At 41.2% G+C, this 27,711-nt stretch overlaps 3 protein-coding genes across 3 annotated transcripts; 2 read left to right on the top strand and 1 right to left on the bottom strand.

Moving 5' to 3' along the window:
* Positions 1-153: 153 nt before the first annotated feature.
* LOC108106977 (serine-rich adhesin for platelets) lies at positions 154-15,953 on the top strand. The gene is given in 10 exon segments (XM_017214306.2): positions 154-1,656; positions 7,676-7,875; positions 7,942-8,034; positions 8,036-8,261; positions 8,447-9,259; positions 9,326-10,683; positions 11,256-11,312; positions 11,754-12,509; positions 12,511-13,150; positions 13,357-15,953. Coding segments are annotated over 10 exon segments (5,370 nt in total). The 5' UTR covers positions 154-1,034; the 3' UTR covers positions 13,962-15,953.
* Positions 15,954-16,520: 567 nt separating this feature from the next.
* On the top strand, positions 16,521-24,160 carry LOC108106865 (solute carrier organic anion transporter family member 4A1). Its single transcript, XM_017214109.2, has 7 exons — positions 16,521-16,817; positions 20,144-20,460; positions 20,521-20,695; positions 21,545-21,647; positions 22,541-23,461; positions 23,541-23,729; positions 23,792-24,160. Exons 1-7 carry the CDS (start codon positions 16,580-16,582, stop codon positions 23,916-23,918), a joined length of 2,070 nt encoding a protein of 689 aa, XP_017069598.2. The 5' UTR covers positions 16,521-16,579; the 3' UTR covers positions 23,919-24,160.
* An 11-nt stretch (positions 24,161-24,171) lies between these two features.
* LOC108106866 (prolyl 4-hydroxylase subunit alpha-2) lies at positions 24,172-26,221 on the bottom strand. The gene is made up of 8 exons (XM_017214110.1): positions 26,001-26,221; positions 25,779-25,933; positions 25,564-25,714; positions 25,314-25,510; positions 24,726-25,246; positions 24,614-24,658; positions 24,328-24,493; positions 24,172-24,269 (listed from the first exon to the last, which is right to left on the bottom strand). The coding sequence occupies exons 1-8, from the start codon at positions 26,219-26,221 to the stop codon at positions 24,211-24,213; spliced, it is 1,515 nt and encodes a 504-aa protein (XP_017069599.1). The 3' UTR covers positions 24,172-24,210.
* Between the last annotated feature and the right edge of the window lie 1,490 nt (positions 26,222-27,711).

Below are 27,711 nucleotides of genomic sequence, written 5' to 3'. Positions count from 1 at the left end.
CACAAACAATCTGCGACTGGCTTTTCTCGCTTTTCCTCTCGCTCTCTATCTCTCTCGATTCTCTGGCAATGCAAAAGCAAACAAAAACAATAACAATTAGGTAATGTTTTTTATGCCATTCTCTTTTGCTCTCTTGCTTCGCCCAGAGATTGTTTGAGTGTGAGTGTGGTTTGCTCTCTTTGTCTCTTTTTTTTTTTAATATTCGTTTTCCTTTTGTTTTCAAACATTGCACAGTGAGGCAGGAAATGATCTAATTAGAAAAACGGTTAACAGAATATTCAGTGATTTAAAAAAATAACCTAACAAAACGGGCTTAACACAAAAAATTTAAAAGATGAAAAGAAAATTAATAAGTGTATAAAAGCTAAAAAATAGTCCAATTAATAATAAACAAATTTTTTAAATCAATCAATATGAAATTATTTGAGTTAGTTTCACTGTGCGTTTGCAACGTTATTTATATATGTTCATAATGCACTGTGGACTAAAAATAAACTAAATATTTATTAAAAAAATAATAAAAAACCGAAAAATATTAACTTAAACATTTGAAAATACAAAAAGTGTCGTTGTCAGCTCCAGTGTGCGCTCGTTGCGGTGGAAATTTTTGAGCGGAAAATTTTTTTGTGTTTTGTAAACTGGCCCCTGCTGATTATTCGATGCGTTTGACATATTTGAACACTACTTTATCGCCATTCAAACTGTGGGCGAGCGGCATACAAAACACTTAGAATTTATTTTGGCTCCAATTAATCTGGTTTTGATATTATTTTTTCAGTGTTGAAATAAATAAATAATTGATAAAAGCACCCGAAAATGTAAACGAGAAGCGCATGCTTAAAGCACAAAAAAAAAAAAATAAAATAAGAAAAAAACCGAAAAGAAAAATAAACAATATCGAAGCGTGTGAATATTTGTATATAAAGTGGTTTAAATGTGAAACATAATAATAAAAAACAAGTTCGAGATATTTTGCAAACTTAAAGAGCGACAAACTTGAAAACGACAGCATCAATTGAAAACGCCTCGCAACAATGTTGCACAACAATCGCGACAATGGAGACCAACAAACAACAGCAGCAGCAGCAACATCAACAACAACAGAAGGCAATGGAACAGAGCCAACAACTGCAACGCACTTTGCAACAACATCTGCTGCAGCGCCAGCGACATCAGCTGGTGTAGAGGAAATAAATGCAACAGCTGAGGGTCAAGCGCCGTCGACAACAGCTGTGGCGGCAGAGCGAGCGGAATTGGCAACATCTTATGTCGATGATGTCTCTGCTGCCGCTGCGGGCGCTGCTCTTTCGTCCGCATTCAATGCTCAGATGCGAACGCAGCAGCGACAGAAGATCAAGATATACCACGATGCCAAGCAGACGGCGGTATGGCGCACCGATTCGCTGGCCTCCAATCCCAACTCGACGATGTCCCCGGATTTTGTGAGCTCTGGTGTAGGAAGTAGTGGACGCGGAGCCGGAAGCAGTGCACCCATGGGATTGCCCATGCGAAACACCATCCTGTCGACTGCACCCAGCCTGCTGCAGCGAAAATCCTCGGACAGCTCACTGAACTCATCCATCGTCCGACGCGTCTCGTTTCCGGATAACCAACTGGTCACCGGTTACCTAGAGCCAGCCGATCCCTGGAAACAAGGTAAGCTTACTGAATACCTTATTAAAATAAAGGATATGTTTATTTATTTTTAATGATGCTCTGAAAAGTACTTTTTGTGGTAGAGAAAAAAGAAACCGCATTCATTTTTTTTACTTTGATATTAGGTGAATATGTATTATTTTGACATAAACCTAAAGTAATAATGTCTGTAGTCAAAATCGTTGGAAAAGTTTTTCATCTTTCTGTGTTTACAGCTATGGCTAATATTTCTCCTATAGATCACTTTTTGAACTTCAGTCTACAAAAACAAAAGTTCTTTAATTTTCAAATTGAATGATTTTATAGTATCAAATTGAATTAAATGATGGTTGGGTGGTACTGGAACGAGAGAACTTTCTCGCTTTTTCTTCCGGTTATTCAGTATTTATTTGCACAGCTTTCAGCTGACAATTTGTCATGCTGAAACCCCACTTTGAATCCGTGCTGCCGATCTTATCATAGGCTATGAATACCAGCAAAACACGGAAGCCAAATTCGAGATACATTCCCATTACTTCACTTCCTGTGAATTCATTTGATTAAGGCAACACGTTTGGTCGCTTTGTAATGCGGGTGTGAAAAGGATCCGAGAGATCTGTCAAGTAATTTCAAGTGAAATTAAAGAGAATGGCTGCCAAGTCGCTGAGATGCGCAGAAATATTTGTTTACCAATGGCTAAGTGAACAGCATCCGATAAATGCGTACTATTTGCGATTGCTACTTGAATATGATTTAGTTGCTGTTGCCAAGCACAAAGAAAGTGCAATTCAGGAAGAGATCAGTTTAGTAGAAAATTCTCAAACAGTAGGCAATATATATAATTGGGATACAAAGAATCGAGTGACTAAAAATGTATACATATGCAACAGGTTGCTTTTATAAACTTACTTTTCTTAATTCAGCTTAGAAAATTAGTTTTTTCATCTTATCTTTGAAATTGTGTTGAAAAATTAAACTCATTCATTTCTTCACCTCAAATGCTTGGTAACATATTTTAAAGTTACTATTGAAATTAAGGCTCTTTACATCTACATAATATCAAGATAGATACTTAAATATATATTAATAATCCTGATTCGTGGGAATATCTAAACTTTTTAAATCGCAAATATAATTTGTTTTCCGAGTATGTTATTTGTTTTCAATCCCTGGCTGTTAAATTGCTTACCACACCGAAAATTGTTATGTGTGTTATTGCTTTTGAGTTTCCTTTGATTTTGTTATTTGTTATTTTCACGTCAGCGATAACAGAAATTGCTGATAAGATACGGTTCGGTTCATTTTTCGTTGCTTTTGCTTTCCATTTTGCTGTGTGCTCCCCACATGTTTTATTATTATTTTATTATTTGCCCGCCGTTTCTTTTGGCCGGCATTGCTTTTGCTGTGCTTTGCTCTGCTCTTTTCTGCTCCGTTTTAAGTTTGCCTTGGACCCCAATCGCGGTCTCTGCTTTGTGCTCGTCGTACGTTTCGTCAGAGTGTCTATGAATTTGCGCCGTTTTTGTTCTTCTTTTCGTGTCCATTATTATTTACCTCTGTGTAGGTGTCACCCAGGCACACATATATAACATATTTAAATTTTGTGTTTTTATTTGCCTTCTTGTACATTTGTTTGTTTACTTCGATTCCTTTCTTGCCTTTGTTTGTGTCTTTGTGTTTGCACATGTATTTACTGCTCTTTTTCGCCGTTGTGGGTGTAGGAACTACATGTGTGATGTCATCGTTGTCACTAAAACAAAAGCACTGAATGAGAAGCCCCAAGAGAAGATATTATGACAGTCGGACAGACATTTTGGCAGGGAGGAAAAAAACTCTAGCTACACAATCGTACATTTGTGCAAATAGGAATTCCATTCGCTTCCCGAGCTCTCCAACTACTTAGATTATCTGTGGAAGGTCCAATCCCAGTAAATGACCTCGTTCTGAGATCAAAACTAGGCCAGTTGGCTAAATTCAAGCATTCGGTAAATGGTTGGTCTTTCTCTCATTTAGTTGTGCTGCAAACAGGAAGTCGTCTTTGCATGCAGCTTGTTGGATGGAAAAGCAAACATAAAATCGATTTAAGCTAATCCTTGGTAGTAATCTTTAATCTGCAAGCGAATAACAAAATCAAACATGCTACTGAGGTACTCTTTATACAAGCCTTCACCTGGGTGTACATTTTTCCACACTTTTGTTTTTCAGTCATAATTGGACCGTAGTACGTATTAAAAATTCGATAAGTGTATATTCACATATTCATATGTATGTTAACTAACTCAAATAAGAGTTAAATATTAACTTATTTCTGCTAGTGAGTCATCTGTTATTTGTAAAGTTAAAGGGTATACTGTAATTAACAAGTCAAGCTAGTCAAGCTAGCCATGTCTTTATGTCCTGTCTGTAAGCTAATTTGGGACTCATTCTAGTGAACCCAACCCAAAGGGTTGCGCTTTTAAAACTTTCTGAACAGATTCACGATATTCAACCTTAGTCCTATTGAAAAAATTACAATTATCCGAAGGTGCCGAGAATGAATTTATTTGTTAATCTCTGAAAATATAAGGGAAGTTTGCTAATGTTAACTAAAATCAGTATCTTATTTAGCTTTTGAATTTTGATTTGAACTAAACTTGCGCTCACTTTCGTGCAATCTCAATTGAGCAGTCAATGACATGAAAGATAATAACTAGAATATCAATTGCTGTGCAAAATGTCACGAGCTCGTTTAGTGTACATTTGCGGTGTAATTAATTTATGCAATTCGAAAACAAAGCGAGGCACAGGCAAGCTAAAAAGGGTATAAAGAAAATTAAGAAACGAGGGGCAAAGGCAAGTAAATATGAGTAAGCTTTTTTGTAAATAAAGTAAATGTTTGCATTTAGTTAAAACGAAACTGGCTCTCGCCTCTCACACTTATTTATAATTTCGGTGCGTGTTTATGGCTGATTTTAGGCGGTTTTCATTTATTTATTTTTGTTGTATATCTGATCGGAGCTTTTGAGACGCTTATCTTTGTCGAAAAACCCTTCGTCTGCTTTTGGCTGAGAATTGGTGCGCGATAATGACAAACGAGCGGCGGTCATGGCAGTCAATTTGTCAATTCAAGTCAACGCCAGAAGGTTGATATCAATAATCAGATAAGAGAATGAGACATTTTCAAAAACAGGTTCGATGGAATACCAGTCACTAAGACGCTAACTCAATTCCCTTACTGAAAGGTTGCCCTCAAAAATCTACATTAAAAAAAATATAACAATGATAGAAACTATGAGTTATGATTAAGATTAATTGAAGTTATTGATTCTATTTTTTTTCCCAGGCATAACTAAGGTTTTTTTATAAAAACATTCGTTTATTTAGACTGTTTAGGTAAAATTTTGTTAAGTGAGAAACCTTTGGTTACACTTTCCTATAGTATATCTGACTTAAATTATTCTATCATGTGTTGCCAACTCGGAATAAACCAAAATGCAATCATAAAATTAATGACAGAGCGGCGAGAACAAGTTTCCGACATTGTAAATGTTTAGCACTAAATTAACAGCAATTTAATTGGACAATTTTCCCAATTCTCTTATGAGTGCTTTTCGCTTACTTATAGCTTTTCTCTATTTGTACATTCGACTTTTGCTGCGACTTTTGTGAGAATCGGCAACGTCAGCAGCAGCAGCAGCAGCAGCGGCAGCGGCGACAAAGGCAAAAAATCAATAGAATAATAAAAAATTGAAAAGGCATTTAATAGACGCAGGCAGACGTCGGCACGCGATTCTACAATGTTTGTGTTGGCTTAGTCACTTATCAATGCGATCGATAGTCGCGAATAGACAAACAAACTGTAAGCCTATGCGGGTCCCCATTTTCGAATATCGATCATAGATGGTCTTTGTCACTCTTAAAAGCCGATGAATTTTATTTACCTGCATGGCCGCTATCTTTGACAAAAGTTTAAGTTCAAAGACAAACAAATGCGGGCAAATAGTTGATGATGACAAACGAGATTTTATTAGGAAATTTTTGCATAAAATTCTCAGGTGGGCTTGGCTTGTTTTTGTTTATAATTCGGCCGTTGCCCAACGTAACGATTAAAAATAGATCGAAAACAATTTTAGGAAATAAATGTTTGCATAACAATTTATAAAATATTCATCAATTGATCCAAAAACCTTTTAGTACGGATAAAGGCAAAATAACCATAAAAAGTTATGAAAATAAACAAAAAGGTTTGAATTATTTGTTTTTAAACTATTTATCGTTTTAAAATTAGATAATATAAGGATTATTAACACTAGTTTCCTAATTCATTTAAAGTTGTTTTTGCTTGATTTTATTTATGATTTTAAAAGCAGACATTAAACTAAAGAAGCTAAACACAGCAAAATTCAAATGTGTTTCTCTTTTAATATAATTAAGAAGAGCCTCAAAAACGAAGTGAAAAAATTGTTGTTTTATCACCCTTTCGACTCGCATTCAAAAAACGAATAGAAGCCATCAATATTTTTCGATATTCATGTGTTTATTTACACAGAAAATTGTTTATGATTGACTGATGCTCGCCCAAAATGCCTTGATATTTTCTATTTTCCGTGTTTATATTAGCTTACTTAGCTGCTGGTAGCGGCTGCTAGTATATCCTCTTTGCCCCACCAACAGTTGTTGACCCATAATCTCAAGTGTCAAATACTAATTTGATTGGTTTAAATCATTTTTATTTATAGTTAAAAGTTCCCGTACAAAAATCAAAGAGAACGTCAAATACTTGGTCGTCACATTGTCTGCCTAGTCGTGAGAAAATTCGTAATAATTCAGATTTTAAATTATTCTACTCAACGCTAATGAATCACTTAACAGATGTTGGTTTTCAAGGCAGCGGAGGAGGATGGTACTCGGGTCTATTATATAGATGAAATAGAACTGAAGCACTTTTGAATGTTTGCCAAGATTGAAAATCTTTCGGAATTGCCGAAAAGATTTCTTGACAAAATTTCGCTTCTCCCTTTTTTTTTTTTTTTTTGTTGTTGCCGCTCCTGTGTTGGCATCCAAGTTTCTGGCAGATCTAAATCGAATCGTTTAATTGCCTCTAACACCGATGTGCCGAGATAATGCAATGATAGATTAAATTGTTTACGTTTTTCATTAGAACTTATGCTTGTCTGAGTGGAGGTGAGCGTTGTTGTGTTGCCAACTATTTTTAAGAAAGGTGCACTTGGCATTTGGCAGAGAATTCATCCTTTAGTTTAAATTTGCAGTAGTCGCTAAATGCGTTCAAAATACACCTTAGTAACCCACAATTCCCATGAAAACATACAATATGAATTGGCACTAATTTTATTAATTAAGTCCCTGGCGTGCAGTATTCATCATCGATCCATATATTTATATTATACTATGCGAGCACATCAAAAGCGCTCTTTATAAGAGTTCTCGTTGTTAGCTGGGAGCTGTTGTCAAATGGTAGACGCTGCGGTTTCTAAATTTGGTTCCCCAATGATAGACAGCACACAAGATGTGTCCAACGCAAATGAGTTGCAAATTACAAGTTCACGATTTCATGTCAACCAACCCCACTGGAAAACAGCAAATCGTTTGGAAATTGCCGCCGCAATTTCATTTAATTTTGTTCTTCTTTTTTTTTTTTTTTTGTGGACAATTTGTCTATGTCGCTTCATGTGTTTGATGCCGACGCCGGCAATTGTTGATGATCATGATGAGGAAGCTGGAAGTGGTTGGTGCGGCGCTGGAGGAGGAGCCAAGCACCCGCACGCGCCATAAGTTCTAGTTATTTGTCATATTTGACCATATAAAATGTATTCGCCAGGCACATTTGTTGCCTTTTGAAATGGCGGCGCTTAGTAATTAGAACTGAAGAATCATAGGAATTCTAATACGGAAAACTGACATATATTAAGAGTTATAATTTTTAAGATCTAGACTTAAGAAGTGCTAAGAGTGTAGCTTGTCTCGCCATAAGCTTTACAGTCGTATAAATTGCAGATTTATGATTTTGTTACTAACCTCACACAATTCCTTTGATCCATTTCAGTTTGCCTTGTGAGGAGCATTTCCGAGGTCGTTGATCAGTATGTGCAGTCATGTGTAAAGCATCACACAACACCGTTAGAAAGTGTAATGGACCATCTAAAGGGTCTGGATCTGAACCAGGTGCGGCAGCCCTTACTCTCACTTAAAGCGAAAAAACTCAGCCCCAACGATTGCGAAGCCCTGGAAGAGATTTTCAAAAGGGTAAGCCGTGAGTTCGAACTTCATTTGGCAAACTCCGATTAATAATATACCGAAATCCATTTGCAGATACAATACAAATGCATAGATCTGTCCGACTGCACGCTGGACGAAACCTGTTTGATGGCCCTCTTTCAGATGATCGAATACTATGAAGCGGCCTTACGAGCTGGACATTTCCTACAACAAGGAGCAGATGACGAAGCGCTGCTGGGAACTGTGTGCATATATGGTGGAACGCAGCCAAGAACTGCAGCTGCTTAACGCCGAGAGCAATCAGATCACAAAGTTGGGTGCCGACAGCCTTGGTCGCGCACTGGGCTCCTCCAATTTGCACACACTTAAGCTTGAGCACTGCGGCCTCAGAGGACAGCCACTCATCCATCTCTGTAAGTAATCCGACCAGGTTTAGTTGTTTTGATTAGTGATAATGATTTAGTGATAAGATCATCTAAAGAACTTTTCCTGATTGTCATTCTGGATTTATGAGTGCAAATGGACATCAACTTGAAGATGAAATCACTTTTTGATCGTTTCCGAAATTGAATGTATTCTATTTTAGTGTCATTTGCAGGCCGAGGTCTCTACCAAAACAAAATGCTCAAGGAGCTATGGGTAGGCTACAATGACTTGGACTGTGTGGATGCCCAGCATATAGCCGATATGTTGCGGTACAACCACAGCTTGGAGCTAATCGACATTAGCAACAACAACATAAGGAATGAGGGCGTCATGTACCTGGTACAGGCCCTAATCCTTCAGTCCACAGAGCTGGAGCGACGAATGGGAGCCTTAAAGCGTACCCGTGCCATAGAGGTGGATGAGTGTGTGTCGCCTGTGGAGACGGAGCCCCCAGCATCCACCACCCAGTCCGCCATATCGTCCATCAGTCCAGCAAAAGATGTCGTCGATGGTGAGTCATCTGCACTCGTAACCACGATTCCAGAGACTCCGGCGGAGGAGGCAGCGTCAACCGATCCAGCGGTAGGTGTCCTTGTCGACTTGGATAATGATAACGACGACGAAAACACCGAGGACACTGTTCGCACTGTGAGGAACTGCAGCCAAAATGTCAGCGGGCAATCGATGCTGGACAAGCTGCTTTCCATGAACAGCGACAGCAGCAGTGAGGAGGCGCCTTCGAATATATCCACCGACACTCTGGCCGCCTGTTGCTCCGAGGATATCAGCGAGATCAGCAACGATATGTGTGAACTCCCCACCCCCACCGCTAAGCAGCCGCTGGCAGGAGACGAAGTCGGTCCGGCCATGATCTCATCCAGTCCGATAGAGTCCGAATCGGTCCCTGATGCAGCTGAACTTCAAGAGCCGCTGCCTCCCGCGCAACAACAACAGCAATGTTCTCAAAACGAACGCAACTTATGTGGTAAATTAATTTTTTATTTCTGCATTTCATCGACCAGCACTGATCGGATTCCTTTCCGTTTTGCAGATATTACTCCCTCAACAGAGGCTAAAACCGTTGAACCCAATGAATCCTGTGTACAGAACAACATCATCAACAACAACAACAATAACAATGCTAACAATTCCCTCAACAATAGCAACAATAATAATACAATTCAATTGCCATCGGAGACAGGAGCCACAGCAACCCTAGCAGTAGTAGCACCGCCACTCGAGATCGGAAGCAGTCCCAGTGGTTCATCGCCAGCGCCCATTTTTGAGGTCACCGCTGAGGAGAGCGATTGTATCAATGGCAGTGGATCGGTGGCGGGTGGGTCACGACCGCTGGACGTAAACAAAAATGCAAAGGTGGTAGACGACTTCGAGGATACGCACAGCACGGACTCGGCATTTGAGAGCGCATCTGAAGGCGATATAAGTCGACATTTGCCGGATGAGTTTAGCAGGCTTTCGGTGTCCTTGGAAAGCACACGGCTGGATGATATGGCTAAAGAGATGTGTGGCATAGAGACGGCCACCATTGCCACAGAATCCACTGAGTGTCTGCTTGCCGCCCAGGAAGCAGCGACGCCCACTCCTACGCCGGCAGTCCCCGCGCCGGTAAAACTGGAAGATGCATTCCCGCTGCCGAAAGTAACTATTGCCGAGGAGTGCCTACTGGCGGTTAAAGAACTGAGCCCTACTCCCTTCCCGTGCCCCAGCCCGGCACCCACGCCCCCACCACCGTCCACGTCGCCGGGAGGAGTAAGCATTGGCCTACGCCGAACGGAATCAAGCTGTGCGTATCTCAACCAGTCCACCCGCAACCGATCCCAGAGCTCCGATAGTCTGTGCAGCGAGACATCGCTAGACGGGATGAGCAGCGGCGCCAGCAACAATAGTGTAAGCTCTAGTGCCTCCGCCGATCCCAAGTTTGCCGAAAAGCTAACTAAGAACGACACCCTTTCGCGTCGCCAGCTAGCCGAGGCCACGCTGGAGGCCAATCGATCACCAAGCGGCCTAAAGGCCCTTACACTCTGGAATAATAATCTGACCAAGGACTGCGCCACTGCTGTTTCAGAGCTTCTGCAGAAGACCATTTCGCTTGAACTGCTCAACATTGGCAAGAATTGCCTCTCCAATGACTTTGTTTCAACCATAAAGGAGAGTCTGACGAAAAACACAACTCTGACCACGTTAGGGCTACAGAGTGCCCATCTGAGCGCCAAGGGTATCGAGACGTTGGCCTCCATCCTCACTTTTGGTGGCAACAGCAAGCTCCAGCGCATTGACATCCGTGACAATAAACTAGAGGTGGAAAGTCTGAACATAATCGCCGAGGTGCTCAAGTCTAATAAAACGCTCACCCAGATCGACATCAATGATGAACCAAAGCGACTGACGGTAAGTTATCCACACCTAGAATCAGCTATATATTATTTCAAAGTCCATCAAGAGTCGAACATTTCATCTGATGCCATAGTAGATGTTGAGTTGGTATTACGTTTATACTTAATCTGTTGTTAGGCAAACGAAAGTTATGAAATTTATATTCATTCATATTCGATATCATCCGAATGTAACTTAACTTGGGGACAACCCAATTCATTTGCTTAACAAAGGAGTTAGCGTTTATACGTTCTGTAGTTAAGATAATAAGTATATTATCCTTGGTAATGTACATGCATTTTTGTTACAAATTTAACGACCACAGCTACAAGCTGTAAGCTGTATATTTAAAGGTCAAAAGTTCCAATAGTTTTTGATTAAAAGGAATGCTTACCAAGGGTAGTATAAGCTACGGCTAGCCGAAGCTAAACCCCCTTTGACACCATGACTTAATGCGATATCGTGCTTGGTTTTGGATGGCTGTGTGTTGGACGCCTAATGCGTTAAGAGTTTTGATTTTGAATTTTTAATTGAATCGTTTTCATTTGTGGTCACTGTTGTCGTTGCCTCTATCATCTCCGTTAAAGTTGCCCATAGTGCCGATAGTAAATGTTATACCGCCATCGCCATTGCCCCAGGAGACCGTAAGTAAACCCCCACTGAATTTGCTCCTCCAACTCTCTCTCTCTCTGCCCACTGCCTTCTGTGCTCAACAACCGTCTTTTGACAATGCTTGGCTTGCATCCGTTAACAATGCTACTTGCTAATAACTGAAACGCACTCCTCCCGCCTGGTACTTAAGTACTTTTCGCAGCCCAAACCCGATCTAACTTTCACTCTAGCTGCTTGTCGGATTCGATCACAATGACAAACACAATCAGTTGTTCAGTTGCTCAGTTGCACCACAGTTCTGTTGTTCTGCTGACCCTGCCTTACTGCTTCGGCCAACTGAGCAACTCCACAACTGGCTACTAAAGAGGCTAAAAAGAGAATCAGCTTTTTGATAGACAAAAAATGTGCTATCGAATAATTTTTGTACACCACTGATACTGTATGACTGATAAACTACTTCTTTCTTGTTTTAGATCGGCAGCGATGCTCACTTGGATTATACAAGGATGCTGGGTACCGTTCGCTCCCTGTGCTCACGAAATGAGAAGCGCCAGGCCCAGGAGCTGGCGGAGAAGACATTGAACGTGGTCGGCGGCGGTAGCAGCGTTGGAAGTAGCCTTCCGGGTATACGGTGTCGCGGCGGTTACTACTTGGGCTCGCGGAAGATCTCGTTGACTTGCCATAGTCGCCCATTCGTGGACGCGGCTACTGGCACTGTGACTGCAACGCCTACCGCGACCGCTGCAGCAACCGCCATGCCCACACCGGCTGCCCTGCTGGAGGTGAAGCGGAAGAGTGGACCCCGACTCCGCTCCCCGGGACCAAGTCCGCCTACCATATCGCCGTCGTCCTCGCCCAACCGTAGCCGCTTTCAAGTGTCTCGCGTGGCTGAAGTGTCCAGTCCCCTGATCTCGCCATTGGCCCAGCATCCGCCACCGCATACGCCGCGCTCTGCCAGCAGCTGCATGTCCATACCCACCATCGGATCGCCTAGTGGCAGTCAGAGCAGCCTCAATGCCGTTGGAGCCCTGCCCACCTCCAGTTCATTGCCTGCGATGGCATCTGTTACCTCCTCGACGCAGACGATCAAGCGCCTGTCTGTGTCGCCCAGGTCTCGTTTCCATGTGTCTCGCATCTACGAAGATCCCCAGGTGCCAATGGCCAACCGACAGTTGCCACCCATCACACCGCACACGCCACCGATAGACCTGCCGCCCACGCCAATGTTGAAAGTCGGCTAGGAAGGCGGTTCTACTCTCCGAAGCAGTGGAGGCAGCAGTTGCTGCGGTGCCTGTAAGCAGTGTGGTTATTGTAGAGGCCAGCGATGACACGGACGCACATAGTACAAAAGTCGAAGAAGCTAACGAGCAAAAGGTTTCCCCGCACCTGTCCATATCACCCACCTTGAGTCAGTCGAGCTCAACCTCGCCTGGAAGCAGCAGCAGCGGGAGCAGTAGCACTAGCAATGGTAGCACATCAACCTCAACCTCCACCGATGTTACAGACTCCGTGGCTTCTGGCCCAGATGCTCCACACAGGACCTGTCCCCTGGCCGTGTTTGGCGATAATGACATCACGTTGACCAAGGAATCGGCCAGTGTGGTTGCAATCTCTGCTGCTGCTGCGGCAAGCAAAATGAATACAGTTGTGGAAAGTGAACCAGAACCAGCGCCGCCTGCCGAGCCCGTCAGCAACGCCCCACAGACGCGTGCAAGGAAGACTTCGTGGATAGCCAATCCGTCGGCAGTGGACAAGCTGCTCACTTTATTCAACACCGGCACCATGTTCCAACGCAGCTCCTCGCCAGAACCGAAGACCAGTCAAATAACAAACGTGCCGACGGCAAACACGATTACAAACAGCACACAGAGTTAGTTGTTCTTTATGTTGTTAATATATATCTTAACGATATAATTCTAATCTAAATTAAAGTCTATAGGAATAACCATTTTTTTTTGTCCATTAAAATTGTTTGCTGCAAAATGTTAGGAGATTTCAGTTTTTAAAATCGTATCTTAAAAACATTAAAACGAATGATGTAATTGCTTTTAATAACTTTCATCTGTGTTTTGACAGATGCCACAGCGGCAAGCGCAGTTGGAGGAGCCAGCGGAGTCGACACCAGTACCTCAATTTCTAATCCTATTCTTTCGGTTGCCCGAAAATCTTCGCCTGCTTCGTGGACCTCACTGACCGGTAGCAACTTCTCCAACGCCAGCCAAAATACGACGTCAACTACGGAAACGGGGAGTTCATCCTTCCTCGACACAGCCTCCAGACAGTTGCGGGATTTCAGCAAGCAAGTCTTTAGGCAGAACATTTCCTTCAACAACAGCGGTGAACAGGCGGTCTCTAGTGCAGCTGCACAGCATGAGTTGAGCACGGGGACGTCGGCCTCGAGCAGCACGGAGTCGCCATCGCCGCCGGAGTGCAATACGGCTCACATGCCGCTCAGTCTAAAGCGTCAGCTTAAAGAAAACATTTCACCAGAGCACACTATCAACGAGGAAACACTTCATTCGCTTCAGAAACTATCGAGGGCAGAGGATGTGGCGCTAAAGGCAGAAGCTGCCGCCGAACTGGGTGACATTGAGATTGTGATGCACAGTGAGGTGGTCGATTGCCATCTTCCAGAGGATAAGCAGCCAGAGCAGGAGGAAACATTTTCGAGCGTCGTTTAAGAACGTGAAAAAGAAAAACTTATCGGAAAAAAAGAAAACAGAAACCAGAACTCAAACGACTAAAACTAACACCCACCCAGCATTCCCATGGCTCTCCTTTGTACTTTGTACGGTACCCCACCCGCCTTGAAAAACTGGTTAAAAGGTCAAGGAAGATAATGATAATGATAATGGGAGTTTGGGATTCTCCCAACTATAGAAAACAAAATATGATGAAGTACACAAGTTATTACTAACTTTGTTTTATTTTTGGTTAAATTCATTTTAAGTTTTATAACAGAAGAAAATATAAATATATTTTAATTATACATTATACCTATGGCATAAGAAATGCAAACTAATGCTCAATATTCACTTCAAGAAGAGCTGCTTCCGAAACTGAAAGATGAACCCTTTTCATTCGGCAGTTTCCTCTGAAGTGAGTACTGACTCAAAAGAGGATATACTTTAATGAATGTAAAATATAAAAACAACATTTCAAATGTACACACATACATATATAAACCACACATACCTATAGAAACACTAAATGGCTTAGTGAGGCCATTAGAAGATGACATTTAAAAAGTTGCATATCTATATAAGGCGAACCTCGTGTGGATGCTACAAAATTGTACTTACCATTGGTATCGGAATACTGAAAAACTAACCATAATCAGAAAACACAAAAAAGCCACCGGAAACACATTGTTATACATAAATAAGTTACAACTTAATAGGATTACGTTTACACTTATGTATATGGAGTGCAATTCTTTAATTTTATTCGTTACTTTTCCAACTTTAATCAACTCGATAACAACTCAAATTAAGTGCAAACTGGATCAGTTCAGTTCAAGTATTATGAATTGGAACAACTTTCAAAATACATACATAAATTTAAATTAGGTACTTAATCAGCTTACGGATTGCCACTAACTATGTAATTAGCCCACCAGTCAGCAGTCAGCCCAAACCTGTAGACAATCTTAAGTTCAATGACATTGTGCAATTATTCGTATATTCTTATTTCACAACCCAATACTTAACAACGGAAATGAAGCGCAAACGAAAACAAAAGTACCCAATATAAATCCAATTGATCTCATTATGTGATATTTGTCGTAGTGCCCAAAGCGTTCACTGTACGTGTATCTATAACCAAAACATACGAGTTAAGTACAGTGTGTACATGCCGAACACTTTTGCTCTAAGTAAACTTACTCAGCCATCTTCCTCAACACCAACTGATACGGATTCCCAGAACAGCTTTAGTTTAGAGTTGGGCCTCAAGAAAGATAGGTGAACTATGCAACTTTTTAGAATGTCAGCTTCTGATGGACCTACTCAAACGTTATAGAAATAATTCAAATACAACACACACATATAGCTATATATAGATACATATATATATAATAACATGTAAACATATTTTGATTCATGGAAGATCTTGTAAATACCGCGTGTGTACTCTCTATTAGGAAATGGGGAGTCTCTAGACGAGGCTAACCCGAAACTTCACGTTTTTTTTTTTGCTCTTTGTTAACGATTTTTGTTTTTGTTTAATATTTTATTGTTTAAAACTTAAATGTAACTATATAGATATGTGTATATCTCTATATATATTATGTACGTATAAGTAGTCAAAAGCAAATCAATTTTTCAAATATTTTCTAAAATGTACCAATCAAACGATGTATCTTCTTGAGTTAAGTGGAATTACTTAAAACCTGTATCGTACTTAATTTACAAATCGAAGAAGATATTTCTGGTGCTTAACGATCGCTAAGATTTTGCCTTATTATAGATCCCTATTTTCGGCTATCGAAATTCAACACCAGTCCCATTAATTATTTTTGTTTAAAAATTTGATGCTAAATTTGTTTCTTGTCAATAGCTATGATTTTGTTTTACATTGGCAACTTTATTACCTATTTTTCGTAATCTAAGTTTATAAATTAGAAAAAACTACTAAACCGAAAAATTTATTGAATAAACATGAAAGTTGTAATGCAGTTGGAAATTGGTTTTTAGTTCTATTTTGTGTAACTAAAAAATTGGATAAAGGTTTTAAATTGATATAAATAAAATGTATCGAAATTTTAAATATTTTTCAATGTAAATATAAACTATAAAGTTTAATTCCATTTGATTTTCAAATAAGTTTTTGATAATTATATTATTTATTAGTAAATAGCATGAATTATTTATCAGACAAGTGTTTAATAAATACTTTCCAATATAGGTGAATTATAATTTTCGTCCATAAAATATTTCAGTATGTTTCCTGCCATCCGCACATCGTCACACGACTGCCCAGATAATGTCGTTAACGAAGGCAGCGTCATGACAACTGTTGATATGTGCAGCTCGTGAAATAAGCGGGGGATGAGAGCGGGGGCGTAGAGATTTCATTCATGAATCCCAGATGCTACGAGTGGGTGTGAGCAGCACAGCAGGGGGTTGGTTTCCTTTAACAGAGCCCTGTTGGCGCCGAGTCCTTAACAGAAAACTCGGGCTGAGCTTCTGTCCGCGGCGGTTTGAATATCTGAGCTCAGTCATTTTCCGGCCGTCGTTCGGTGCGGATCGCAGTGGCACTTGCATCGCTGATTTTTTGTGCGGACCAAGAAAGTGAAACCATGTCTGAAGCCAATATTGAGCTCGACAACTCGAACACTGCCGTGGCACCCAAGTGCGCCAATGTGAACAACAATAATAGTGCCCGATCCAGTCGGGTTGGAAGCTCCTCTTCAGGAGCAGATACGAAAGAGGATAACCACCGACTTGGATGGTGTGGATGGAATCCGCCGTGGCTTCAACGCTTCTGCACCGCCAAGTGGGCTCTCTTCTGGCTCTGCTGGGGCGGTGCTCTCCAAGGTGATATTCCTCGTTCCGAATTACTTACTTAATTCCGTTAAATGGTTCGTCTCGCGAATTTTCCACCCACACTCGTTTTAAGGTTTGAATTCCGTTGTTTATCTTTTAATCCGAGTCAGAAAAATGTTTATAAATCCAGTGAAGTATATAATTTTTCTTGTTTGTTTTGAATATTCCATTTCATTTTTCGTATATAAATTTGCCAATGAGGTGGGTAATCCAATTATTATCTAAAACGATTTTACTAACGATTTTAGTAACTGAACACTTGATATATAAATAGTGAAAAAATCAATTTATTCAGAAATGTTAATTATTGTGAAAATTAAACATTATCATTTTAGCCTAATGTCCAGTCATAAAATACTTAAAATTAGTTGTCCGATCTGACTTGAATAGTGAAATTGAGAGTGAGAGGTTTACTTTACTATTTATTTAAGAAAAACAACAATAATAAATGCCATTATTTTTTAGAGATTATGTTATATATTAGTATTTCATAAAAGCCAACTAATAGGCCATTAATTATGCAGAAGAGCCATTACTAAAATATAAAATAAAACTTGAAAAATTCATTTCTTACTCAAATAGAAAATTTAAAAATTAGTTTTCAAATTATGTTTTTCCTTTTTATATCTATTTATATCTTATAAATGCAAATTATCCTTCGGTTTAAGGGCTTTAAATAATATTTGCCAAGCAGGTTGAATCAACATGGCCATATTTTTCTTGATTACAAGACAAACTTTTGCCAAGCCAACTTTTAGCGAGCCTGTAACCGAGGAGTCTCGAGTTGGCTAAGACAATGCAATGGCGAAGGCGAAGGGGACATCCGCATTGCTTCATTAGCATCCTGGGCATTCCCAGCGTCGGCTGGCAGGACTGTGTGCAACAGATAAGAATTTGACCAAGGTGCTGGCAAGGAAGGAGGTGAGACCGGCCGGAGCTCCAGTGAATAGAAGCGAATTAAAAATTAATATCTGCCCGGAGCAGCGGGTGACGAGGGAACGGATGACGCTGTAGCCCGAGGATGCATTAACCTCAAAAAATCACCGCACTTTGAATAGTTTGAAAGGCTTGTTGAAGTGTAAAGGGGCCCAGTTTAGCCAGCGATTTCCGAGGGGTTTGGATATGGGTTTTAAGGACCTCAGCCCCTTGACGTTGTCATAGGCGTTATACCGGAATCCAGAACCCGGTGTGCGAGAGGGCAGCGGCATAAATCAAAACAATGTTAATCGCTGTTTACCCAACTCTAGATCCCTGGCTGAGCCGAACTGCTGCTGGTGCCCATGGCTACGGCTCAGTTTCAGCCTCAGTAACCCACTCCAAATGGGTTCAAGCGGTTAATTAAAATTCGCCAATTTCACGAAGCTGACGACACGTTGATGCCTGTTCCATGGGATTAGGCTGTGTTCCAGCGATTGGATGGTATCCGGAGGAGTGCACTCAGCTTTAGAATTTTTGGATAAGTGCCAGCGGAGGCTGAGATGCCTTCGTGAGGCTCATTTTTTAGACTACACTAACGAAATTAAATTCGTTTAATTTTATTTAGAACAAATATTAAGTTCACATAGAAGAAAAGAATACTAAGGTAATCACTTTGTGGAGATTTTTATCAGGTATAATGGTTAATTTTATTAAAATTTTGTAAATATTCACTATAATGAAATAGTAGAAGATCGTCAAACACTCCTAAGATGTTTCTTTTATAGCCTCTGATCAAAAATTAATTAGATTCATCTTGATAAGGGATTAGACGGAATAAAAAGTATATAATTAATTTGCCACGATCGACATAGGAGTGATTCACGTGGACATCTCTAGCAGGCTGACTGCCCAGTATTTATGCCTTGGCCGTGTGCTGTAAGCAAACTGAGCCCATGCCCATGCAGTTCTTGCAGCTCGAATGGCCTGCTGGCATCTGTTGCACTTGGCTCCCGGTTGGATTGTTGTACTGGCCTCCGAGTGACCCTAGACGTGAGAACACTTCCGGTTGGAAGTTGGTCTGCCCGCCCGTGGCTCGGCTTACGGATGCGGATGAAGCGGCACGTGACCGAAAATATTAATCAGTTGACACGGCATTAACATAAATCATCCGCAACAATTTTGGATTGCCGCGTTCCGCTGTCGTTGTGCATCCACATCCAGTTCAAATGGTTTATTGTTGTTTTTATTGCCCTGAACTCAGCATCTTTCTATGGAAATGAGTAATTCGGCCAAATAACTCATATTCGTAAATTGGAAATGGGAGTGATTCTGAATATGCGACCATGTGTTAGCTGTGATCTTTGGATAGCTTGGGGAATCTCTATCTATCAATATAGCAATATATTGATTAAATAAGATAATAAGTTAGCCACTTCAGTTTTATATTTATTAAATCTATTAAATTCCAGACAGCTTCTCTGCTAATTAGGCTTCCTTCTCTATATATCCCGAACAGGACGAATTGCAATCGATGCACATGCAAAATGGTAGATTGTCACGTATCCAATACACTTCACTTCACACTACGCTTCAGCCAAAAGGTCACATACTCACTCCCACTTCACAGTATGAACACCCCCGTCTCAAGGTTTCCTTCAGGATTTATTAAATTATTGCACTTAGTGGGGTAAATGACTTGTAAGTGTCCCCTCCCGCTGGTCGTAGATTTTTTTTTACAAAGTTTCCTCCCCGCTTCCTATCACCTTTTTAGCCAAAGATGACCAGGAGAGGTCTTCTGTCGAGCGGTTATTGAGAAATAAATTGAATTCGTTGTAGAAAAAAGGAAATATTCCAAGCGACAATGGTTCGTAGGTTGTGAAGGGCGGACCCAGAACTAACAGATATTTATTTATGATAGAAAATTCGCCTAAGCTCTCAAAATCAATTTGTCGTACAGATATTTAATTTATGACCCGCCCCTTTGCACTCCTCCTCCATTATCTTCCGCTACCCTCTCCCTTCCTTTCCGTAGTCTAGTATTGTATGACAATCTGTTGACGGTGTTACCCGGTGTTATGACCACGGGCTGAGGGATGATCCGTGGAGCAGGGGGCTTAAAGGGAAGGGGGAAGAGGTAACTCAGAGCAGAAATCGCTTAAGAATCAAAAGTTCTACCAAGAATAAGTTTATTTTTCCACAAAGTGGTAATATTAGACTTAGATTTGCGTTTATAAGTTAACCAAATTATCAAATTAATTTATGCTGAGAAGTATGCTACACTAAACGAATTAAAGATTAGTTTAATATCCTTCTTAATAAAAGAAGTCTTCGATGTCCTAAGCTAAGCAATTTACTACTATTACACTGTAAACCTCTTTTATAACCTCTTTTCCTTTCAGGTCTCATAGTAAACGGTCTAATCAATGTCTCCATATCCACGATTGAGCGTCGTTTCGGACTCCGCTCCCGGCAGATGGGTTTGGTGGCCAGTGGTTACGACTTGGCTTCGTTTGCTTGCCTGGTTCCGGTTACCTATTTCGGCGGTCGCAAGGGAGCCTCCAAGCCCCGCTTCATAGCCATTGGGTTGATCGTGATGGGCCTGGGATCGCTGGTTTTCCTATTACCAAACTTCCTGGTTGGCAACTATCGGGCCACCATTGCTGAGGCGAATGTGTGTGAGCTATCGGGATTGCAACCTAACTCCAGCCAAACAATGGTAAAAGGATTTAGAGACTGTCATGGAGATATCTTCCGATTAATTCACATTTCCTTGCAGACCGCCTGCGAGCTGAACGGGTCCGGGGAGGGCGAGGGAGAGAATCTAACCTGGACGGTGTGGCTCTTCCTGGCGGCCCAACTGCTCCACGGAGCCGGTGCCTCGCCCCTCTTCACACTGGGCGTCACTTATATCGATGAGAACGTCTCAAAGAAGATGTCATCTGTTTACTTGGGTAAGTTGCAAACGACGCAGCCGTTGATAAGACGCGCAAAAACTTTTGTCTGCCGCAGTCGCACAACAAATGAAGTATGCACAAATACCCGCACTCCCCTCTTTGGGGGGATTGGTCCTGATACGATATCAAAGTATCTGCTAGTTGCTCTCACACATGAATATTTATTTTTATTCGCCTTATTGGCAAACGACGTCGTCTACAAAGGGAGTAAATACTATTTACTGTTTGCGCCCCAAGCCGCTCCGATCCCAATCCTTGTCAGCCCGGCTTCCTTCCCCCTGTTGACCCAATTTTAAAGAGCCAGATTGTTGCTGACTCAGTTGAGACGCGGGTCTGAGGCAGAGCCAGCGGCAGCAGAAATTTATTGCCTCTTAGTTAGGTTTATCGTGCCATCCAAAGACGACAGTGAAATTATCAAACCCGTCCAGCCTCGGCCTCTGCCTCTTTGGATATCGCTGTCTGGCATTGAGACAATTGAAATTCGCTTCTTCCTGGGAGTTTGGCTACACTTGGAGCTATTTGGTCTATTCCAGCTCAACGAGGTGATGGCACGGTGCGTTTCAAAGATAAATAAATAAAGGCGCAATCCTTGGAAATTACTTTAAGCTTTAATTGTCCCAAACGATATCTTTTTTCTAAAACATTTTTGACGAATTTTCTTTTAATTTTCTTGAAAATAGTTATATTTATGAAACGCACTGTTAATGAAGGGTAAAAGTTGAAAACTTTTCACATGCTAAAATGATGTAGCTGTGTGATAATGATATTTCCTATGACTTCTTGACAAATTTCATTGCTAGCACTGTGTTAGATATTTAACTTTAATAGAGGAGTTTGTTTTCCCAGGAATTTATTACACCATGGCCACCGTTGGACCTGCGATTGGCTACGTCTTCGGAGGACAACTGCTGCTCATCTACACGGATTGGATGAGCGTGGACCCAGTCCAGTAAGTGCATCTGATAAGCTGGCTATGATTGTTATTAATCGCGGGACTTAGTGCCGTCGGGTAAATGAGTGAGTGCTGATGGAGATAAAGAGCAGGTGACTTTAACACAGGTGGCGTGGCAGTGGCAGAGGCAGGGACGTGGGTGGTAAAAGGAGAAGGAAGGAGAGGTGAGGGCGAAATGCTGCGGAGCTTATTTGTTACCCAGCAACGGCAAATGCCACAAAGCACCTCGCCGTGTAAATATCTCCAGAGAGTAATAAAACAACATTCCCGCTGACAACGAGGAAATAAGGTGCGAATGAGAATGAGCATTTGTTTGATTCACCTCCACCTGGTGGGGCGGTGGTCCGGCAGGTTGGAGTCACAAGGACTGCCGCGTTTCACAGCATAAAGCCATCTGCATCCGAATCCGCCCGGATACAACCGCAAGGCTTATTGTCAAGGTGATGCCATAAGTCATATTATGTCTGCCCAACTTCACACCCCCTCCCTCACAGTTCGTAAATTATGTCGAGAACATGAAAATTTTGTTTATGATTTTGTTCATGTTTACGAGTGGTTAGGGCTAAACAAATTCTTTTGGCGACCTTTTGTAGCCACTGCTGAAAGCGTTAATTCAGCGGAAAATATAAATTTCCATTCAAGTTCATTTGGGAAGCTGGAAAAGTGGTGAAAATCAGAGAAAACATAATTGAGATACGAACGACACTAAAACATTATAAATTAGGTTTTTAAATGAACGAAGATTTTGTTTTAGTTTTAGAGCAATACCAAGGTGGGAATGCCAAGGATCCTAACAAGCAGAGCAACAAGATATGAAGAATTAATAAAATTAATCGAATAATATCCGAAATATATTCCTTAAGTCAATTAACCGACTTTACTCCTTACAGACTCAGCCTGACCAGCGACAGTAAGGTGTGGATCGGAGCCTGGTGGTTGGGTTTCATTTTCGCCGCTGCTATGTGCCTCCTAATAGCCCTTCCTATTTTCGGTTATCCGAAATTGCTTCCCGGGGCAGAAAAGCTGCAGCTGGAGAGAGTTTCCGAAGCGCACGCAACAGTAACGGAGGAGGGCGAACCCAACGAAGTAACCAAGGGACTTGCTCAACTTCCCCAGGCAGTGCTTAGTCTGCTGGGGAATCCCACATTCTTCTTCTTGAACCTGGCCGGTGCAACTGAGGGTCTAGTGATAGCTGGATTTGCTGCTTTCCTGCCCAAGCAGATAGAAAACCAGTTTAGCATTTCGCCCATGTACTCGGCCCTGGTGATGGGATTGATCACGGTTCCGGCGGGCGGCGGTGGCACCTTCCTTGGCGGCTTTTTGGTTAAGAAGTGGAACCTGGCCTGCAGAGGAATCATCAAGATGTGCCTGCTGGTCACCGTGGTGGCGGCTCTTTTCACCATCTGCTTCTTGGTGTCTTGTCCTAATCCAAAGTTCGCTGGCGTCACAACAGGATACAACTTCAAAGCCAGGAGCGATCCTCCTGCTTTGAAGGCGGAATGCAACACCAACTGCGGCTGCAGTCACACGAACTACGATCCAATCTGTGGTGTCAATGGTGTCATGTACTACAGTCCGTGCTTCGCAGGATGTGCCCAGGAGAGGCACGAGGATAGCCTGAAGCGCTATTATAATTGCAGCTGCATCGAAAGCGTTGGCTGGGTGGACGAGGGCAGTCCATCCTTGGGAGATGCCACCAACCTGAAGTGTGAGTCCACATGCCAAACACTGCCACTCTTTGTGGTTCTCTGCTTCATCTTGATGGTTTTCACATTCCTCGCCACGATGCCTGCGTTGTCAGCGACTCTAAGGTGATTGCTCTTTGAGCTCTGTTACTGTTAATTGTTAATAAGGCTTATAATCTAATCTTTGTCTACATCTTATTCGCAGATGTGTTAAGGATGATCAGCGTTCGTTTGCTTTGGGCCTGCAGTGGATAAAGGTGCGTCTGCTGGGCACTATACCCGCCCCATTGATATTCGGAGCCCTGATCGACGAGTCGTGCATTTTGTGGCAAGAGTCCTGCGACAAAGATGCTGGAGGAGCTTGTCTCGTCTACGATAATTTCTACATCAGCCGGTTAGATTGCTCCTTGTCTTATTTTTTTTATTTATATTAATATTTAATTATGATATCTACAGCTATATGTGGCTTTTGGCGCTGATCTGCAAGCTGGGTTCCGTGGTCTTCTTCACGTGCGCCTGGTGGTTTTATGTACCGCCCAGTAAGACATCGAATGCGAATGGGAAGAGGGAAGGCGATATCTAATGAGGCTAAAAGAACCATTGAACTGAAACTTATAATAATGACCTAGCCAGTCATTTGGCTCATATTGTGGCTCATCATTAGCTGGCTAGAACTTTTAATCGATTTGCTAAGAACTTAGGAAGTATTTTAACTACACCGATCGGAATCTCACTGAGGATTCAGCTCATAACCGTTAATGCCGCTATATAGACACAACTTAAGCTTATCGCAGTATCATTTGCCATTTGAAGTAACCATTAAAACTTAGCTTTAAAAAATATAATGGTTTTAATACACATATCCTTAGAACCTTCTACTTGTAGCAGGGCTTCGTGAACATCTGCTCATAGTTTAACATGCTCTTGACCAGAACTGAAAATTAGTTATTATTTACAGTAACTGATATCTTGATATCTTCGAAGGAACTAACCCCAACGGTTGCCCATAATCATGGGACAAACAGCATGCCTGGTCAAAGGATTCGGTTCGCCATCGTTGTGAAGATTGTACCAGAAGAGGGCGGAACCCTTTTTCGGCTGGATAGCTAGTTCTGCTGCCGGAAAAATAGTAGAACCGCCCACTGGAACATCGGTCAACTGGGAAAGGTACAAAGTTCAGATATACACTGATTAAAAGTGTGTTATTTAAAAGCAACATAAGAAAGACGATTTCCAACACTTTATTATGTTTCATGTAAGTAGTAAAGAGATACTTACATAGAACAAAAACGTCATAAGCCGATCACCTTCCTCGGTGAATTCCTAAGTAAGAGATTATAGGATATTGATTTATTATATATGAACATTAAAAAAGATACAGATTACTTGCCGGATGATTTTTGATGTCCACGTAGTCGCTATGCTCGGGGAAATAACTTCCAAGGCCATAATTTATTCTGGCCAAAGAAGTTGAATTGCCAACATCGAGGCCCGATATATCCGCCATGCGATTTACCAAAGTTTTGTCTAATTTTCCACCATCGTCGTCGGTAACTTTGACGTGAAAAAGTCGACTTACCTGCCCTGAAGTGGTATAATTATTTGTAGTTCCCTGTGTCATCTCTTTGCGGGTCATATTCGTCAGTTGAGCGATCTCGCTGTCATAGATCACGTCGTGATATAGCCAAATCATCGGGTTTCTGCTGATCTCCTCCTCCTTGAGAGGAGCTATCCGCATAAATGGCGTTGTGGTGCTATTATAGCGGCACACTAATTGAGGTCCTGGTGGGAATTCCCCCCTGCAGCCTCGTTCAATGGCAGTTGGAGTGGGATTTGGCCTTAAATGGATCAGAGGAATCTCACGATCTTGGGTTAGTTCCATCAGATAGTCACTTAAGTTGTTAATGGAACCTAATACATAATTATTTTATTGATAAATAAATAGTATCTTTAGAGTGTATCCAGTTCTCATACTTGCCTTCTTGAAGTCTACTCATAATGAACTTTTTCCGGAGGTCGTCTGGATTTGGTATGTGGAATGGAATGGCTGTGCTATTCTGAAGCTCATTCAAAGCACTCAAAGCTAGTCGATACCACTCTGCAGACCGTCTAAACTCTGATTGGTTGTACATAAAGTCAGCTAAAGCCACGCAATCGGGAACTGTCATTCGGGTCCTAAAAGGTTATCTAATTTAGCTGATAGTCACTAAGTCAATTAGTCTTCTTACCCCAGTAGTTCGCCTGCCAAAAGACCATTGGCCATGTCCGAAGATTTGAGGTCATAAAAGTGCTCTATCCTATGCATTCCCAAGAGTGCCTCACGCATATCATCTGCGCTGGGAGTACGATTTACAAGTTTTTGCAACTCCTCATTCTCAACTGTGGGGGTTATGATGATTTTTTATATAGACACATAATCAGCTCGATAAATTATTATTTGTACCTGTAAGATTTTCGAAAATTTTAGTATATGCAATAAACTTGGGCCAATCTTCATGAGATCTTCTGACAAGGCCAAAGGAATTCAGGGGATTCGACACATATTGAATAGGATCCGTTTTGCTGTTCAGATTTCGACCAGTTACGCTGTCAATGAACCTAATAATGAAATAAATAAATAGTATATACATTATTAATATTAGGAGAATGCTGTTAAAAGCCATACGTGCGAAGATTTTCAACCTTTTTACTCAGAGAGCTAACATAGCTGGCCAAATGCTCTAAATAGGAATTTTCAATCTCCCGAAGCTCTGATAGAGCGCGAATGGAATTTGAGTAGATAACTTCCTTGGGTTTATCCTCTTCAATTTCTTCTGTTTCGCAAAGGGTTGTTAATAATATAAATGTTAAGCTTAAAAGAACGATATTCAACGATCGAAGAAACATTCTAGAGCCAAATACAAATCATTTCCAAGCTCCAAACGTTCTCCTTACTTTCATAATGAATTTTCAAGGTTCATTTGTAACGCGTTCCGCCAATTCTGTGTTTTCTATGACAATAAAGTGTTATATTATTAATTCTTTAGGGTTTAACCCTTAAAACGCTAAATGGTAGTTTTAGAAAACCATTCAAGCTTCAAACAAAGTTTCAAAAAGTATAACACTTTTACCTGTGTGTGAAAGAGTAACAAACTATTTAAACTGTTAGCAGAGTTTTACACCACAACATTTTGGTTTTTCCAATACCACTACCAAGCATTTAATTTGTTTATAGTAGAGTTCTCAACCATTTTCACATTTTTTTTGTGTTGGTTTAGAGCTGGGCACTGAGAGAAAAAAATAATCATCACTCATTTTACTGACCCGCCAAATGCGAAATATGCTCTAAATTGCAAACAAAAGGTATAAATAATAAATTCCAGAGCACGCGGTCGAAGATATTCCAGGAAGAAACAAGAACAAATTACATATATTGCGTTTGGCGACGGAATGAGGTGAAAAGACGAAAACGAAAAACTGTTAGTGGTGTAGCTCCGCGTGCACTCAAAGCTTATGGGCGAACAAGCCCACATCCAGAGATCATTTACAAAAGCAAATAAGCACTCAGAACATAGGCGTTGAGCACCCCTGATCTAGATAAAGAGATGCATATATAAAATGTTATTTTAATTTCGTATAATGTTTCGACATCTATGTCAATAGAGAATTCATTATTTAACATATTTCTAATCCTAAAAATGTTAATTCGCTCTTTACCTCGTAAGCCGTATTAGCATTCAACATTTCTAGTCATCGTTTGCCAAATAGGAAAGTTAAAAGAATTTTTTCTATTTTATCCGCTAGAAAATAGAAAAAAAATTAATTAATAAATAATTTAATTTATGTTCATCTTGTTTCCGCTGATGCTGATAATGCTGATGATGCTCGGTATGTTCCTATGCTCTGAGTGCCTACTTGGATGCTCATCCTTTTTTTTCTATCGTCGAATTGTTCTATCGATACCAGCCTACTTGGATGCTCATCCGTATATTTTTATGTGTGTGTGTTGATCTTTCTCGGGGGACTCGATCCCATGATCCCATCCCTTCCAATGCTGCTGGATTCTTGGGGATTCGCCTTAACCCCCCCTAAGCCACCGTCCTTGGCGATTTGCCAGCGTCGAATTGTTCTATAAAAGCTATCGTTAACAGCCTACTTGGATGCTAATCCGCCAGCAAACTGTTTGCGACCGCTTCCAATTAAATTGACTTGCAATGTGGAACAGGATGGGCAACTACTAGCTCAGTCAAGGTCAACTGAAAGTTCGGAAAAAAAATAGTTTTATGACCTTTGTAAAATTGATTAAAAATTTTTTTGTATGCAGCTTAAGCTTGCACCCGCTTCCGTGGCGATTTGCCACTGTTGAATCATTCTATCGATAACGGCCTACTTGGATG

The sequence above is a fragment of the Drosophila eugracilis genome, unplaced genomic scaffold (genome assembly GCF_018153835.1).
Source record: "Drosophila eugracilis isolate 14026-0451.02 unplaced genomic scaffold, ASM1815383v1 contig_764, whole genome shotgun sequence".
Lineage (NCBI taxonomy): Eukaryota > Metazoa > Arthropoda > Insecta > Diptera > Drosophilidae > Drosophila > Drosophila eugracilis.
The sequence above is the reverse complement of the archived record's forward strand: the minus strand, read 5'-3'. Positions and strand labels throughout refer to the sequence as shown.

Bases quoted from the DNA above. Each gene is read 5' to 3' on its own strand.
- LOC108106865 (XM_017214109.2), top strand. From the start codon at position 16,580: ATGTCTGAAGCCAATATTGAGCTCGACAACTCGAACACTGCCGTGGCA. The intron at 23,462-23,540 runs GTGATTGCTCTT...TCTTATTCGCAG, and splicing joins GCGTTGTCAGCGACTCTAAG to ATGTGTTAAGGATGATCAGC. The intron at 23,730-23,791 runs GTTAGATTGCTC...TGATATCTACAG, and splicing joins GATAATTTCTACATCAGCCG to CTATATGTGGCTTTTGGCGC.
- LOC108106866 (XM_017214110.1), bottom strand. From the start codon at position 26,221: ATGTTTCTTCGATCGTTGAATATCGTTCTTTTAAGCTTAACATTTATA. The intron at 24,659-24,725 runs GCAAGTAATCTG...TCTCTTACTTAG, and splicing joins TGGACATCAAAAATCATCCG to GAATTCACCGAGGAAGGTGA. The intron at 24,270-24,327 runs GTTAGTTCCTTC...ACTAATTTTCAG, and splicing joins GATTATGGGCAACCGTTGGG to TTCTGGTCAAGAGCATGTTA.